Below are 17,703 nucleotides of genomic sequence, written 5' to 3' on the forward strand. Positions count from 1 at the left end.
TGCCCCTAGGAGAGTTACAGCAGTTTTCTTTGCCTCTACTGTAGTTCCAGTCAATGAGTCAAGGATATCAAATGATTAGATCATTAAAAATATATACAACAAAGGAAACTAGACTCAAAACCTAAATCTGGTGCAGAGGATGGAAAAAAGAACACAAAGAACGTGGAAGCTAAACTGTGGGGGTTGAGGATAGAATTATTTCACTTTAGGGTTCAGTTCCCTTCTACATAGGTGGTCTCTCTTGACATCAGCAGTTCTGGCCAATGGAAGATCTACCATAGTTTCAAGGGATGAGATCTCTTTCCAAAGGTGATGCAGGCCAGCCCTTTAAGTCACATGGCAAGGGACTTGCTTGTTCATATTGTCTGCCATGGTTTTCCAATAGACTGGATATGCTCCTTAGCTTTCATCCTTAATGCGGCTATGCTGGTGTTTCGCGGGTCCACCTCCTCCAATGGGAATTTGTCCACAAAGTTTGTCCCACATTGGTAGGGTGGTGGAGGCCCCATGGCTCCCAGGGGTGGCAAGGTGTGGCCCATAGGGGGAGAGTTCAGGAAAGGGGGAGGAGTGTAGCTGCTGGGCAGGCTCTGTGGGGAAGCCACAAAGCCAGGCAAAGTCTGGAGAGGGCTGCTGTTGGACATGGGGGGGTTCAGCCATGACTCCAGGGGCAAATTGCTGCCAATGGTCCCAAGGGTGGAGGGCTGCGGAGAACGGTTAAAGGAGAGGATGGGAGAATCCTGCAACTTCATGGAAGTCACCTCCAGCTTCTCTTGCCTCCTCCATTTGGCTCGCCGGTTCTGAAACCAAACCTGAAAAGCAGAGCTCAGAATTAGTCGAAAGCAAATGCGGCCTCCTGCGATTGTTATTCAGGACTAGCCATGATTATCCACAATGGCCCACATATCATGCAGTGTGTCCTGTGGGCAGTTTCTGTACCACTCACATTGCTGTGGCCATTTTGATCAAAAATGACATTGGGGCTATTCTGATGATCAGCAAAAATCAGGCTAGCCTCTGCTAGCCCAATTTTTGCTGATCGTCAGAACCACCGGGCTTGCAGCAGAGCCCGGTGGTTCTGGAGCGGCTAACCCGCTCCTGTAACCCACCCCTTAGCCCGGGTTTGCAGAGCAAGTGCTCCACAAACCTGGACTATCTGTTCGTGAGTAGCCGCAACACCGCTTCGCACTGTGGCTACTTGCGCGCAGACCCCCTACTTGTGCGTAGACCCTAGACCCTACTCGCGCATAGACTGGGAGGCGAAAAGCCACCTCCCAGCTCCAGGGGTCTCCCCAGTATGCCCTGTGCGCTCCCCAGCCAATTTCCAATCCTGGGAAATTGTACAAACGCAGTTGCACAACGGTACGACCATTAGAAATAAATGGCCACAGTGACATTCGGGACACTGCACAGCATGCAAGCTATTATTAACATTTATATCCCATCTTTCTTCAATAGAACTCAAGGAAGCAAATATAGAGTTCCTAAGTGGTTTCATGTCAGGTATTGACCAGACCTGCTTCAGGAGAGCCAGCGTGGTGTAGTGGTTAGAGTGCTGGACTAGGACCGGGGAGACCCGAGTTCAAATGCCCATTCAGCCATGATACTTGCTGGGTGACTCTGGGCCAGTCACTTCTCTCTCAGCCTAACCAACTTCACAGGATTGTTGTGAGGAGAAATTTAAGTATGTATGTACTTAAGTATGTAGTACACCGCTCTGGGCTCCTTGGAGGAAAAGCGAGATATAAAATGTAATAAACAAACAAACAAATAAATGGTTGCTATAGCATGCAACTGCAAACAATAGCCCTGGCTCTATTATGAGGGTGTATTGTGTGTAAAGAGGGCCAGCACACTGCAGATAATCTGGGGGGAAATGTGTACTTCACACAAGCAACATACTGCATCTCTATGTGGGACCTATGTTGGTGGGAGGGATAGTGGGGCAAGTTCTACCAGCGGTTCTCCAAACTTAGGTCCCCAGATGTGGTTGGACTACAATTTCCATACTTCTCAGTTACAATAGCCAAACAAATAGTGTTATGGTTGGGGATTTCGGGAGTTGTAATCCAAACATATTTTGGGATGCAAGATTGAGAACCCCCAAGCTGCACTTAAAACAACAACAACCCAACCTTGAGGCTATTCCCACGATCAGGCAAATCGGTCTAGGGGAGCCTTGCCCGATTTCGCCTGACCGTGAGAACTACCGGGCTCGCATACGAGCCCGGTGGCTTCCAGGCGGTTAACCCACCGTACTACCCCTCCCCTTAAATCCTCAAACCCATTTTTTTTACTCACCATGCTGGGCAACTCACAAGTAGACCTCCGACTGGCAAGCTCAAAAGCCCCCGGGCCCCCCAGAAGTTCCAGCATGCCCTGCACGAGCACGCAGGGCATGCTGGAGAGACCCCCAAGCTGGGAGACTTCTTTTGAGCCTCCCGGCCAGGAGTCTACTCATAAGTTGCCACGCTGTGGAGCCACACCACAGCAACACACAAGTAAAAAACCTGGGTTTGACCTGGTTTAAAGGCAGGGACACTGTAGCGGGTTACTTGCTTAGGAACCACCGGGCTCGCAGCCGAGCCCGGTGGTTCACACGATGGGAGAAAATCGGGCTAGTGGAAGCTAGCCCGATTTTCTCCCATCATGTGAATAGCCTCCTTGTCTTCCTCATAAGAGCAGTTGAAAGAACTGCAGAGTTTGGGTTCTGCCATTAATAAACTTTTGACACCATCCATGGCCAAAGATGTTCTCTGGACAGTTAGCTATTTTCAGCACTTTCCTAAAGTAACCTTCTTGGCTGATTATAGTGTCTAGCATGTAGGAGTATTAACATAAGCACAACCTCTTACTTTTAGTACAGAAAAAATATAATCCAATGTAAACTAACCCTTAAGGTTAAGGTTGACTTAACCCAAATTTACTTCACTAAGATCCACATCTTGAGATCCACAAGAAGCCTGAAGCCTGGTTCACACACTTGTTCAAATCCAGGTTTAGTGTGGGTTACCAACATTATTGCATTTGTGTGAACCTACACCAAGGTGGTTTATGGCCCAAGATGAATCTGAGATGCCCATCTTGGCATGGGTTCACACAATCATGCTAATGCTGGTAACCCACATTAAACCTAGATCCAGATGATGGTGTGAACCAGGCCTGACTGGATCAGCTATGGTTCGAAACTCATCCGAACACAAACCATCGCCACCTTTCTATGAACACATTTATCTTTTGCCTTTCTGTCTGAAGAAAATTTACAACTCCTGAAACAAACATAAAAGGACGAAAACAATCATAACAAGCACATGAGGAACAGGACAAGTGACAAGTGCAAAAAGCAGAAATGTCAGCAATTAAGATGCACGGAAGAAGAAACTTTTGCTTTGAACCCAGATGCCATATAAACCTGCTTTACATGGAGTTGAGCCCAGTATTGTTTATCAGGGGCATAACTATAATTGAAAAAGGCGAGATAAATGTCCCTGGGCTCCTGTGGGAGGAGAATGCAACAGCTCAGTGTGTGGGAAAGCTGTGATCATATTCGCATAGAAGTGAGAGGAACTTTGAAGCTATTCTCACGACCAGGAGAAATCAGGCTAAGTAGGGGAGCCTAGCCTGATTTCTCCTGGTTGTCTGCTGCCACGAGAGCCATGCGGCTCCCAGCAGCAAACGGCCAAAAGTACCCCTCCCCTTAAATGAGGTTAGCAGAGCGAGCACTCCACTAACCCCATTTGGCTGATTGTGTGCTGCCGTGGCATGGCTCTGCGGCACGGCAACACATGAGGAGACCCCCGCCGGGAGGCTAAAACATGCCTCCCGGCCCTGGGGGTCTCTCCGGAATGCCCCGCACACTTGTGTGGGGCATCCTGGAACTTCCGGGGGCCAGATGCCCCCCCCCGATCCCCACTGCCCCTGTCGGCTCCGTGACGGAGCCAGCAATCATGTGGGCGGCTGATCCAGCCACCCAGTGACGGCTGTGTGGGGAGAGCGGGCTAATCCCGTTCTCCCTGCACTCACCCGACCAGCGCTTCACACCAATCGTGTGAAGCACCTCAAGGTGTGGAGAGTGTTTTGTTTTCCACCACATCCTTACAGTTCTTCTGCAGCAAAGACACGAGGGGAGAAGATAGCAGGGGCCCCATCTCCATCTCTTGTCCCAGGGCCTACACCAACTTTGCTATGCTCCTCCTGTGGTCTATACTGATTGGCAGCAACTCTCCAGGGTTCCAGCTAGGAGTCTTTCTCAGCCCAATGTGGAAGTGCCGAAGACTGACCCTGGGGTTTTCTACCTGCAAAGCAGGTGTTCTGTTACGGAGCTACGGCTTCGTTTCTATCCCTATTAGGCCTCCCTGAGCAGCTGGTTCCAAAGCTGTGGTGTACCACTGAAATATGCTTTGTCTCAAGCCCCCAAATCTCCAGTTAATATATGGAGAATGCTAGGGTGGTCACCTGATCAAATTCTTTGTTGATTCATCATGTGTGTTTTGATTAAACCTGCATACCTTTGAATATGAGGAAGAAACCACTTTATTAAAGTAAAGCAAATATACTCTAAGGTCATTCTCGCAAGTGAAAACTGTGTTCTACCCGGGTTTGGGAGCTGTGTGTGCTCCCAATTTTTGATTGTGTGGAGGCAAGATAGGAGGAAAACCTGGGTAGAAGTGATTGTGTGGAAGTAAGGTAGGAGGTTTTCCTTCCACACAATCATTTCTAACCAGATTTTCCTCCCACCTTGCTTCCACACAACCAAAAATTGGGAGCACACACAGCTCCAAAAGCTGAACAGTAGAACAGTTTTTGATTGTGTGAATGACCTCTTTTAAATAATGCATGTAGATTTGTTTCTGGGCAAAATATAAAGTGCTGATAATTACCTATAAAGCCCTAAACAGCTTGGACCCAGGATATATATATATATATAAATTTTGTATTTGACTTTTATATACTGCCCAAAATGCAAGTCTTGCGTAAAAACACCTTATTTTTCCATGAACACTGCCGCCTATGAAGATCATAATATGATCTTAATATTCAGCTGATTACATTATACTGTAATCTCTTCTGGTCTATGGACTGCAATAAATTGAACAATTGATTGATTATGCTGTAATCAGCCAATACAGAGGTTCAGAACTATGGGTCTCCAGGTGTTGCTGGACTACAACTCCCATCATCCTCAGCCACAATGGCCTTTGATTGGGAATCCCTGGATTAATCCAACTGTAATTGCATAAATGTTGCAGTCCAAGAAAAAACCTGGAATGAGGTCTCTCTGCAAAGGCTCATATGTGAAAAAAGCTCCTGCTCATAACAGAGTTTATACCTATTTTCTGTTTTTCTTTGGGTGTATGAACTTCTTATAGATCAGATTATAGGGGCTGTTCACCCATTGAGCATTTTTTACACTATTATAATAAATAGTTAATCCATCCCAGTGATTCTTTGAACCCAAATGGAGTGATTTGAACCCAAATGGAGGAATTTGCCATCAGACAAATTAATTAATGAGAAAAAGATTCTCCAAGAGTAGGAAGCCTAAAAATGTGAAAATCACATTAGTTCAAAAGCAAATCTGGGCTTGGCCTGCATAGATATGCATGAGTAGAAAAATCACTGGGAAGTATATGCACGCCTTTTTGAGCTTCTTAAAGAAATGGTTTCAAAAGAAACTGGAATAAATCAGTTGTCCGTGTAGTTAATGTGAGATATATATAGCCAAAGGAGCCAAGTTTAAATCAAAAACAGTCTAACCAACATAGGTTATATATTCAAATTTCAGTAGTGTGAAATGTAAAACATATAGGTATTAAGCAACACTTGTCTAATCCATACATAAATGACTATAGTGGCTCAGGGACATAAGGGTCCCATTGGATCAGAGCAAAGATCCATCAGTTCCAGCATCATTTTGCGTAATGGCCAGCCAGATGCTAAACAGAAGCCCGAAAGTAGGAGATTAAGGCAAATAGCTCTCTCCAACTGTTGCTCCCCTGCAACTGGTATTCATGGCCCCTGAAACTGGATGTAGCTTATCATCATCATAACTAGTAGCCTTTGATAGATTTGTCCCCAATTTAATGTATCTCATCCCCTTTTAACGGCTTCTAGGCGAGGGATGTGCACAAACTGAATTTTCCAATTTGATTCAAATTTGAATTGAAACAGATTCAATTAGAATGTGAATCAAATTGGCCTGAAACAGGCTGATTCGATTCAGATTTGAATTGATTCAATTTGATTCTATGTGACTGTGATTGGCATCTTTTTGACCAATCAGGGCACCTGAATGGTTTTTAAAAGGTACCAACATGTCCCTAAATTGTCATTGAATCAATCTTAATTTGAATCTGGCTGATTCAACTCAAATCAACTCGAATCTGGTTGATTCGAATGATTCAAATTCAAATTGAATCACCCCTAAAAGGGTAATTCAATTCAATTCGAATCACCCTTTTTAGAGGTGATTCTATTCAAATTTGAATTGGCCAGATTCAAGTCAATACGTTTTGAATTCAAATTGACTTGCTCATCCCTATTCTAGGCTAGTAGCCAAGATTGAATCTTGCAGAAACAAATTCTGTACATTAATGTGCTGTGTAAGATCTTTCCTTTTGTCTGTTATAGATCAGCTGCCAATTGGCTTCACTGAGTGACCCAGGATAAGTGTTATAGGAGGGGGCTCTCTATCCACATTCTCAACATTATGCATAATTTTATAAACTTCAGTCATGTCCCCTCTTGGCTGCCTTTTTCTAAACTATGATGTTTTGAGTGCTGTAGCTTTTTCTTTTAGGGAAGGTGCTTCAGCTGACTGATCAGTTTGGTTGCCATTTTCTGCTCCTTTCCCAGCTAATCAATTTGCACTGAAGCCTAAATGAGCAGAAGGTGTAATTCATAAGAACATAAGAGCAGCCTTGTTGGATCAGGCCCAAGCCTATTTAGTCCAGGATCCTATTTCCCACAGTGGCCAATCAGATACCTTTGAGAAGTCCACAGGCAAGAGAGGAGTACATGCCTTCTCTCCTGCTGCTGCTCCCCTGCAACTGATATTCAGAGGTGTCCTGCCTCTGAGCCTGGAAGAACCCTATAGCCAACAAGCCTAGTAGTCACTGATAGACCAGTCCTCCATGAATTTGTCTAAGCCCCTTTTGAAGCCATCTAAGCTGGGAGCCATCACCACATCCTGTGGTGGAGAATTCCATAGATTAACTATTTCCATGCAAAACAGTACTTCCTTTTTATCTGTCCTAAATCTCCTGCCAACCGAAATCTCCTGCAAATCAAAATTGAATAAATAACCAGCTTCACTGGATGACCCAGAGTTAGTGTTATGGGAAGAGGAGAAAAACTTCTCCCTATCCACTCTTTCCATGCATAATTTTATGAACCACTTATCATCTCCCCTTAGTTACCTTTTGTTGTTTAAGTAAATTATTGAGATCATACTAGTACTATGCAACCCTATCCAACCCCAGCACAGCATCCCTCCAGTGGCTGTTACTGGTGTCTACCTTATGTTTCTTTTTAGATTGTGAGCCCTTTGGGGACAGGGGACCATCTTATTTATTTTTCTATGTAAAACGCTTTGAGAATTTTGTTGAAGAGCGGTATATAAATATTTATAGTAGTACGATTTAAGAAAGGGGTTCTCAACCTTGGATCTCCAGATGTTACTGGACTACTACTCTTATTATCCATAGGCCTAATGGTTGGGAATCCCTGATGTCAGAGAAGAATTTTGCTTTCCAGCTGTTTTAGGGGTTCCCTTAAAGTCCAGTGTTGCTCTTCGGTTATAGCTTCCCTGCTGTCAAAAGAGTAAGGTTCTCTTTCTGGCTTCCTTCAGGGTTTTTTTTTTTTTTTGCGGGGGGGGGGGGGCACCCACAATAACCTTTAAAGCCATACCTAATATGGAGCCCCTGGGCTAATTCAAGCTTGCTCTTTTAAAGTTTTAAACCACTTTTGGACAATTTTGTCTCAGATTCCCCATAAAATAATTCCCCTTCATCCATAAAACCAAACCTGTTCTCATTACCTATGAAATGGGAGAAAGTTAGTAATGCTATTTTGTCTGTGACTTTCACAATCCACCCTATTTCTGGAAGTCCTCCTAATTTTTTTTAAAAAATAAATAAATAAATAAATATACAGACAAGTCGTGAATATTTCAGGCTTTACAAACATTTTCATGATCCAGGGATTAAAGATAATCAAGCTTTAATTAAGCCAGTAAAAACCTCCCACTTAGAATAAAGGGGGCGGGAACCACCAGGGGCATGGGGAAAGGCAACATTTTGTGCCTTGCTTCAGGCACAATAATACATCGGACACCCCTGGTTGCACAGCCCACAGGAACTTATTTTCGGGTGGCAAAGAGGGCTTCCTGAGGAAGTGGAGGTCATTAAAAATTGCCCCTTCCCTGGTGCAATAAGCCTGCTTGTCTCACTGCAATGATGCCCTCCATGATCATCATGCCAGTCAGTAGTTATATCTCTGGAGGATAAATGAAATTCTCAGGCTTTTTGCAATTCAGTGGGGGAAACATATGACTCAAAAGAGCAAGAGCCATTTAGAGCAGGTAAGTGAGCTAGTCTGTGCACTGCCACCGGCACGTGATTACAGCTCAAGAGCATCCATTCCTGGCCAGGCTAATGCCTCTTGTGCCAATGGCATGTAGTTCTGCATGGCAAATGCACACATTAGTTTATTTAAAATAAATTCCTCTCCCAAAACTTTGCTGTGGAAGGTATTTGGGGGGGACGGGACTTTTCCCGGAACTTTGCTGTGAATCTTCTCTCAACCACTTCCCCAAATTTTCAAATCTCATCCTTGGCTGAATAACTAGATTAAGCTAGAAATCTGATCTAATATGCTCAATCAGTAATTTTTTTCTAAGGGAGGGGTACTCTAATAGTGAAGAACAAGAGGAGAGACAGTGGCTAAAGAATGTGATAAAAAGTTGGTTTCCACATGCATCGTGAGGTTAGCGTTTGCGTAATGAAGTACTAAGTTTCATGAAAAGAGGCACAGCAGCAGCGGCAGCAGCACTAAGAGGCAGAGGACACCGAATGAGAAGATTCCATTAAATATCATTTTGGTGCTATTTTCTGTTAAAAGCTATCTGACATCTCTCTACATCTCTCCTTTGCCTCATGCACCTCCAGCCTTCCCTCAGATCTCCAGCACCCTGAGTAAATAGGGAACTACAGCTGGTTTAAACACAAGTACATCAATATGGGAGGAGAGCTGGTCTTGTGGCAGCAAGCATGGATTGTCCCCTTTGCTAAGCAGGGTCCACCCAGGTTGCATATGAATGGGAGACAACATGTGTGAGCCCTGGAAGATATTCCCCTTAGGGGATGGAGCTGCTCTGAAGAGCATCTAGGTCCCAAGTTACCTCCCTGGCTTCTCCAAGATAGGGCTGAGAGAGATTCTTGCCTGCAACCTTGGACAAGCTGCTGCCAGTCTGTGAAGACAATACTGAGCTAAATAGACCAATGGTCTGACTCAGTATAAAGCAGCTTCCTATGTTCCTATGTTCCCTCCCTGGCATCTCCAAGATAGGACTGAGAAAGACTCCTGCCTGCAACCTTGAAGAAGCTGCTGCCAGTCTGTGTAGACAATACTAAGCTAGATGGACCAATGGTCTGACTCAGTGTAAGGCAGTTTCCCATGTTCCTAATATATATGATTTTGCACAAAGTATGATCTACAATTTCTTTCTCTCTGTGTGTTGGAGGTAGTACTAGTAGGAGGAACCTTAGCCACTTATCTGAAACCAAACACTAATCATTAGAAAGAGATTACAGTCTGAAATGCTAAAAAACCAGATTAAGGAAAATCCTTTTACAGATCATTTAGCATGTGTGCAAGTCCGAAATTATCTCCTAGGTAGGGAAAAAATACATAAAGAGGGAAAGGCCTTGAACGGATTAACAAGCCAAGTCTGCTTTTGGCCAAGGTCTCCTAATGAAGGAAATACGGCGCAGGAGAGAATTAAGCATCCGAGATGCAAAACTGCAAAACTGGGAGGAAACGAAAGGAAGAGATAGTCTGTCTTCCCACCTGAACTCTCACTTCGGGCAGGTTGACCTTCATGGCCAGCTCCTCACGGCTGTACACATCGGGATAGTGGGATTTCTCAAAGGCTCGCTCCAGTTCATGCAGCTGGTAGGTGGTGAAGGTGGTACGGTTCCTCCGATGCTTCTTTTTGGGCTGGTCTTCGTCAGACAGTTTGCCGTCGCTGTTGTTACAAGAGGGTAGTTCTGGACTCAAGCACTCTTCGGAGCGTTTGGTGCAGTAGGAATCTGAGAGGCAAGACAAGAGAGGCCAAGCCAATGTTACCAACCAGTTAAGCCAGAATTCATGAATCTAGGCTGATCTCTGCCCCATCCTCACCACTTTTATAGGAATGCAAAAGTCCCACCGAGTTTGACAGAATTTGCTTCCAAATATGGCTGTTCAGGATTGCTGCCGCAATTGTTTATTTATTTTAACCGTCTGAACTGCTTTCATGAAGTGTTATATTGTGCATTGCCATTCTGATCTCTTGGGTTGTACACGACTTTGAGATTTTACATGGAAAATGTCTTGCTACACTTCATCATTACAATAGCACTCTTAAGCCAGACCCTACGTGATTATGTAGGTGTGAATCTCATTGACTTTAAACAAAACTTGTCTCCATGTCAGTCTTAAGTTGCGATCTTTAGCACATGTACCAAAGATGTACATGTACTCCAAGTTTAGTTTTTCTCAGAAGTAAGTTCAAATGAATTTACTGAAGCTTATGCGCAGGTAACTGCACATTGTATTGTGATCTTGCTTGTAAATACTGCTGAAATCAAGGTGAACTGGCAGTAGTTCACCCACACCGGAAAGATCTGAGGTGGCATAGCTTGTGCTAGGGACAAACGATTCATACAAGGATTGTATCTGGAAGGGATTTTGCAGGACTTCTAATCCAACCCCTTTCTCGGTGCTGGAAGAATTCCTCTTGCCCCATAAGTTCACTATGCATACACAATACCACTTTTTTTCCCCAGTGTGAGCAGACAGTGGCAATTTGGTTTCCACAGTGACAAGCCTGTGGACGTTCACAAGGTGGGTATGATTCAGAAGAAACATGTGTAATGTGGGCTAGAATACGGCTGGGAAAAGTACTCGGTCTTGCACAGGGGGTCATGTGAACTGTTAACTTATTTTGCAATCCCTAAACCCTCTTCCTTGTGAATATGCTCCTCTAAAATCAAAGTGTTCCATGTGAATATTTTTCAGGATTGGCATACCAATCTCATTCAATTAAAAAAGGCTGGAGCTCACAGTTTTAAGAGGTTGCAGTCCTTGTTTTAGAAACAGAGCCAATAACTTCAATAGGGGTACTCTAAGCATATTTATAGTGGTTAAAAGGAATTCTCCCAGGGTTAATATGCTTAAATTTGATGTGCTGATGCTCCCAGCTAACCTTTTTCTAAAAAGGGGAGCGGGGTTAGCTTTCAGTGGGGGAAAGAGAAGAATTCCCTCCTTATTTTGAGTGGCTGATAAAAATCAAACTGGACTGGGGCAGAGAGGTCGTCAGATATGTATGGCTGCAGTCTACCAGCTTCTTACTACGAACTAGCTCTATGCAATTTGATGGGTCCACTTAGAAATAAGGCCAACTGCAGATGAGATAAGAAACCCTAGATGGGATAAGAAAAGGAGAGACAGAGAACCAACTCATTCTAAGTTTCTCTTCCCCCCACTGCCCCAAGCGCCAGGATCATTTTGAAAACCAAGGCAGTGCCTAAGCATCATTATCTTGGAACAAAGTTCTGTTGAAATCAACAGGACTTGCTTCCAAGAAAAGGTGTTAAGGCTGAATATCAGTCCACGGTTCCCCAACCTACACTTACTTGGAAGTCAAATCCCATGAGTACAAAGAGTGTTTACATCCCAGTTAACAGCCTGGTCTTGCGTGTGCGCGAGAGAGAAATAAGTCCCACTTTCAGTGGACTTAGCTCCCAAACAACTGCACAAAGCATTGTATCTTGTGTGCTTAGCAGCACAACTTGTACCCGTTTAGTATGGGAAACCTTTTCTCTCATTTCTACACTTGCTCATGTATCTACTTTTTAAAGCCCAAGGAAAACAATGGCGTAAGTTCAAAGAGACAATACTCTTTAAATTTATACCATTGTTTCATTTGGATTTTAAAGAGTAGAAACACAGCTTTAGAAGGAACTTGTTTGACCTGTGAGAGATGCCTCTAAAAAGTGATTTTTGTATTTCATCCTCCTTCCTCCTCAGCTGTTCTGTTTTTCACTTAAGAGGATGGTGTAGGTGGTACACTTTAAAAACACACACCAATATTCAAAAATATAAACTCCCACCCTTGTCCCATAATCGAGACCTCACATACTTGCCTTAAGTAATTGCCCCTATGTGATTTTGGATGCCTTTTAAAAAAAGGACAAAAAGGCAGCTGTGAAAAAGGCAAACTCCACTAGAGATCATCAAGAAAGAGATCAAACATAAAACTACCAATGCCTATGTACAAGTCTATGGTGTGGCTGCACTTAAAATACTGCATAGAATTCTGGTAGCCGTAATTCAAAAGGATGTTGTAGAGTGGGAAAAGATGAGGCTAAGGGCAACCAAAATGGCTAGGGGGCTGGAGCACTTCCCCAGTGAGAAGCAGCTAACCTATCTAGGACTTTTCAGCTTAGAAAAAATGTGACTAAGCAGGGACATAATAGAGATATAGAATTATGCGTGGCATAAAGAAAGTGAATAGAAGGAAGTTTCTGTCCCATTACACTAAAATTGGGATCAGCTAATATATCATTCATTCATATATTTTATGTATATATATCTGTGGGATTCACTGCCACAAGATGTGGTGATGGCCATCAGCCCAGATGACTTTAAAAGGGGGAAAGACAAATTCCAGAAGGACAGGTCTATCAGTGGCTACTCATCGTGCTGGCTATATACTACCTCCTGGTTCATGGGTAGTAGTGCATACCAGTTGTTGGGAAGCAACAGTAGTATGGGAGAGTTGCCTAAGTGTCCACATCTGGGCTTCTCAGAAGCATCCAGCTGGCCGCTAATGGAGACAGGATGCTGAGCCAGATGGACTTTGGGTCAGATTCAAGAGGTTTGGATGGCGCCATAGCTCAGTAGTAGACCAGGGGTGTAGCTAGGGGAGAGGGGGCCGGTGTTCACCCCTTTCTCTGGTGACCCCTCAGAGTGAGAATGAAGGGGAAAGGGTGGGGTGGAGCCTTGGGGCCGTCAGGAACGGGGGGGGGGCTATGTCCTTGAACCCTTCCTCTCAATTATAGCGACACCCCTGCAATAGAGCATCAGTTTTGCAGGCAGGAGATCCGGAGTCCAATCCCTGGCATTGCCAGAGAGGGCCGAGAAAGGTCCTTCTCTGAAACCCTGCCTGGAGTGCTGCTGCCCGTCATACTGGGCCACGCTGAGCGTGATGAGGGACACAATCAGGCTCACTCTGAAGCGGCTCCCTATGTCCCTACTAGGGCGCTTTCTTGTCTAGGCGGCTCCTTCTATTTTGGCCAACTTGCTTCCTTCCATCCAAAAACGTGCGCTTCGGTTTGGGGTGAGCGATCCTCGCAGCACTGAAGCCCAAGAGCTCCTGCTGCATCCTTTTCCACGGGCTGTCGCGCGATGGGTCGACGACGGAGCCAAAGGCCCCTCTGAGGGCCTCTACCCGGAGGGGGCTCAGGAGGGTGCCCTGCCCGGCGGCCGAGGCGCCCCCTCCCCAACCTGCTCTCACCTCCGAAGTGCTCCTCCGCGGTGGGTGCCTCCTGCTCCGGGGCGGCCTGCCCCTGGAGCTGCTCAGCCGGCATGTGGGGGAAGCAGTGCCCGGGGCTCCTCTTCCCCGCCTCTTTCACGGGCCTGGCACCGCCGCCGGCATCCTGGGCTTGGAAGCTGCCCAAGAGGGGGTCTTCTTTGGTAAATCCCAAAATGGCGTCGATGCTGTGCAGCCTGGAGGGGTGGCCCCCGCCGCCGGGGCTCCTGACCAAGTGCCCAGCTAGAGAGAAGCCGCCGTCGGTCATGTTCAGAAGGGAGCTTTGCTGCAGGTGCATGGAGGTCGTCAGGGCGGGGGGTGGCGGCCGGGGGTGGGAGGAGAGCCCTCGATCCTCCCCTTCCAGGTCCCCCCCCAGGCTCCCCTATGCCATCCGCAAGGCACCGCCGACTGCTTCCTCGGCCAGCCGGCCAAGAAGGCTGCTGCGGGCCCTTCCGACGGCTGAGACGGCTCTGCGAGCCCGGCAGGGAGCCAGCAGCGGCAGCCTGCGCAGGAGGGCTTGGGCAGTCCTGATGTCACAGGCGCAGCAGCCTCAGCAGGGCTTGAGTCCGGCTAAGCGGCTCTGGCCCCAGCCGCCGCCTCCTCCTCCCCTCTGCCCGTCTCCTTCGAGGTGACAGGCTGCGCTGTCCTTGAAGAGCCCAGTAGGATCAGCGTCCAATCCTGACCCCTCGCTGGGCAAAGGAGGAAGACGCTCCCCCCAGCATCTCTGCTGCTGCTGGGGCTTGGTGCGCTGCTTTGTCGCCCTCGGTGCGCCGCCGCCGATTCCTCCGGCCCATCCGTCGCGTTAGGTGGCTGGTCCAGCCGCGCTGGGGGCTTTGTGAGACGAGGGGGCCGGATGCACCTGAGTTAATGCCCCGCTTCGCCTCAGGCTCCTCCCCCTGGTTCCAAGAGCGGCGGCCGAAGGGGCGGCCCTTGGTTGAAACTGACCAGAGGGAGTGCATGGGAGACAGAGTTGGCCCTGTGTTTGGGGAGGGTGGTGAAGTTTGCCAAGAAAGTAATTGAGGACGAGGTGGGGGGGGGCAGACGGAGGGAAAGCTTGAGAAGCAACTCCTCACTTTGGGTGTGTGTGTGTGGGGGGGTATGAGTTATTAGGGTTGGCGTGGTGGGGTGTTCATTAAAATGAGGGGGGCCTCCCCAAACGCGGGGGGGAATCTGCACCCCTCTTCTAGCAGCTCTCGTTTCACTTGCGGGGCAGGGCTGGCTCCGGTCCCAACACGGTTCCGGGTTAAGAGAAAACGGAGTTTATTAAGCAGCAGCAGATCATCAGCTATTTTATTGGGCGCCCAACTAAGTAAGCAGCGCGCGCGAGAGAGAAGAGCGAAACTCTTGCGCTTGCTCCGACGACAAGCTTTAGGAAACTCGCAGCTTGCGGAGCGATCATCAGTCTCTCTAAATATATCTATATCTGCTTCTATACCTATACGCACTTGACAAAAAGGTAGGGAGTAGATTCGACTATTAACCAAATCTGCGGGAGAAACACAATTCGAGAAAAGCAGGACAACAATGTAAATAAACCAAGAGAGGGAATTAATTTGCCCAGGAGGCTCCGGCTGCCAAGACGAGAAATCCACGTTGCTCGCGGAGCGGAGACAGTGAGTGGATCAGATCAGATTAGACCGAATTTCCGAGAAACGGAGGGTGGGAGGAGCCTCGCTTTTCACAGTGGATTGACTCGAAAGAGTTTCAAAAGGTTCACTGATATTAAGAGGACTTACTTATTTCACGGACGTAACTGTGAGTTAATAATAATGTGCTAAAATTACTTTCAAGACTGTCAGCCGATTAGAGGGCGTTTAGTCACTTAAAAGCCTTCCTTTTTAGGTGATTAATTAATTAAAATAAACGAATGAAAATAAACACAACTAAGAAGGGCTATCGGATGAAGGATCAAAATAATGGTCTGTCCTTAAAACATCTTCCACTTTTTATAGACTTTTATTCCTTTGCCCCCATTTAACCAACACCCAAGCCCTCCTATGCCATAATAATGCTACCCCACCCCACACACCTTGCTGGGTAACTTCTTGATAAATGATTAAAACGGTAGGCATACGTGTTGCTCCATAAAGCGCGCGCGGGGGGGGGTAGTGGATCCAAAAGCGACATTCTAATAATACTTTTATTAGGACCCACCGAAATGTCACAAAATCTTGAGCATCTAAGCTTCGAGATCTTCAGGACTTTTCATCAGGCTGACCTGTGAGGAAAGCAAAAAATAAAACAAACAAAACCCAAAACGGGAGTGGGGAGAGTTTTGCATTTGACAAAAGATGGGAGTTCGGAGAAGTTTTGCGGGGTCGTGTGGAGTCCGTCTACTACAGACGCTCTGAAGCTGCGCGCAGGGTTTCTGGGGTGAAGAAGAGGAATCGTGGCTATAAGCCGCCACCCCACCCCCGCAATTTCTGCAGAATATAACCATCTTGCGGTTTATTCCGTCTCCACCATGCCTTTGAGGCCATCTCACCACCGGTCCCTCCCTCCCTTCCCTCTAGGATGGCGAAAAGTTCCTAGGAACTCGAAAGTTAGTTGCTCATCATCAAGAATAGTTTTTGCACACCTTCTAGACGGTGCTTCGCAGAAGAGGCGGCAGCGCGCGATCTCTTGGATAATGCAGTTAAACGCCGTCGTAGGCTTTTCAGTCGATTTAAGCTCCCTGATTTCTATGGGATGACTTTACTTTTTCGGCGTTGGGTGGGTCCAACTAGGAGACGCCGTTTATTCCTTGTGCGCGCATCGTTTTCTGCGCGGCATCGAAATCGAAAACTCTTTAGTTGATTTGCAAAGACTCCATCGGCATTTAACATCCTTTCTACGGATAAAGCTACGCTTAAAATCCTATTAAAATGTAACTTCTTAATCTGTAGTCAAGGAATTAATCGATTTGCCGCACCAATTAGCCGTTCCTTGCTTTCATTCCTGGTTAATCACTTTTAAAACTTTTTAAATGGCTAAAACTTTTTTTAATGGTTAAAACTTTTTAAAAGGCGCGGTCTTTGGGGTTCAAAAGCAAATGATGCATTGTCGTCAACCATCCAGGAAGAGAAGAGAGACAGGACACAAACACGCAGGACACAAACACACACACTTCCCCCGTGCCTCTTCTCTTTCTGGATGTCTGATGTATTTGAAAAGCTGTGGAAACAAGGTGGAAACTAGCGTTCTTCTGATCAGGAAATCCAGAAATACACTCTTTTCAGGAAAGAAAGATACTAGGGGAAATTGCAGGCTTCTGGTTCCATTGGTTCCAGAAGGCAAAGCCCAAATCCCAGGCTTAAAGAGCCAAACAGATTTCCCTTCAGTTTTGAAGGTAACTTGGATTCGGAAAGGTAGGGGTTAACTTCAAAACTCAGAGGTGCCGGTGCTCATCTCCTGTGCTTCTCGCATGCTTCTTGTTTTCAGATGTTTAGGCTGGTGGTGTCTGTTAGTCGGGAAGAGAACACACTCTGCGCATTCTCAGAGGCCCTGCTTGATTATCAGGGTGCCTACTTCAGAGCTGTGCCCTGGCACAGGAAAGGCTTCATGCATATAGAGGTCAACATATACCAGAAAGATAGATCTCTGCCTCCAAAGAGCTTACCCTCTAAACTTTGATACTGGAGTGAGGAAAGGGGTGGGGCGTAGCTAGGGGCTCATGTTCACCCCTCTCCCCGTGGCCCCTCAGATAATGAACACAATAGGAAGGGGGTGGAGCTGGGGGGCCCTCAGGAGCTGGGGGGCCGGGTTCAAAGAACCCATCCGCTCAGTTATAGCGACAGCCCTAACAATTGGAATAAAAATAGAGATGGGGTGTGTGTGATGGAGTGAGGGCTCCATCATGGGAAAGGTGGGCTTCTTTTGGAGGAAGTGGGCCATCATTTCCCAATTAGAGTCTGAGTCTGAGGAGGGGGCAA

At 46.5% G+C, this 17,703-nt stretch overlaps 1 protein-coding gene across 1 annotated transcript; it reads right to left on the reverse strand.

The window, feature by feature from the left end:
• Nucleotides 1–245: 245 nt before the first annotated feature.
• Nucleotides 246–14,090, reverse strand: RAX (retina and anterior neural fold homeobox). Its single transcript, XM_053300192.1, has 3 exons — nt 13,778–14,090; nt 10,066–10,307; nt 246–809 (listed from the first exon to the last, which is right to left on the reverse strand). Exons 1-3 carry the CDS (start codon nt 14,088–14,090, stop codon nt 357–359), a joined length of 1,008 nt encoding a protein of 335 aa, XP_053156167.1. The 3' UTR covers nt 246–356.
• Nucleotides 14,091–17,703: the final 3,613 nt, after the last annotated feature.

This window comes from Hemicordylus capensis, chromosome 2 (assembly GCF_027244095.1).
Source record: "Hemicordylus capensis ecotype Gifberg chromosome 2, rHemCap1.1.pri, whole genome shotgun sequence".
Taxonomy (NCBI): domain Eukaryota; kingdom Metazoa; phylum Chordata; class Lepidosauria; order Squamata; family Cordylidae; genus Hemicordylus; species Hemicordylus capensis.

Excerpts from the sequence above, each read along its gene's own strand:
- RAX (XM_053300192.1), bottom strand. The coding sequence starts at position 14,090 with ATGCACCTGCAGCAAAGCTCCCTTCTGAACATGACCGACGGCGGCTTC. Across the intron at positions 10,308-13,777 it reads CGCGGAGGAGCACTTCGGAG|ATTCCTACTGCACCAAACGC; the intron begins GTGAGAGCAGGT and ends CTTGCCTCTCAG. Across the intron at positions 810-10,065 it reads TGCCCGAAGTGAGAGTTCAG|GTTTGGTTTCAGAACCGGCG; the intron begins GTGGGAAGACAG and ends TCTGCTTTTCAG.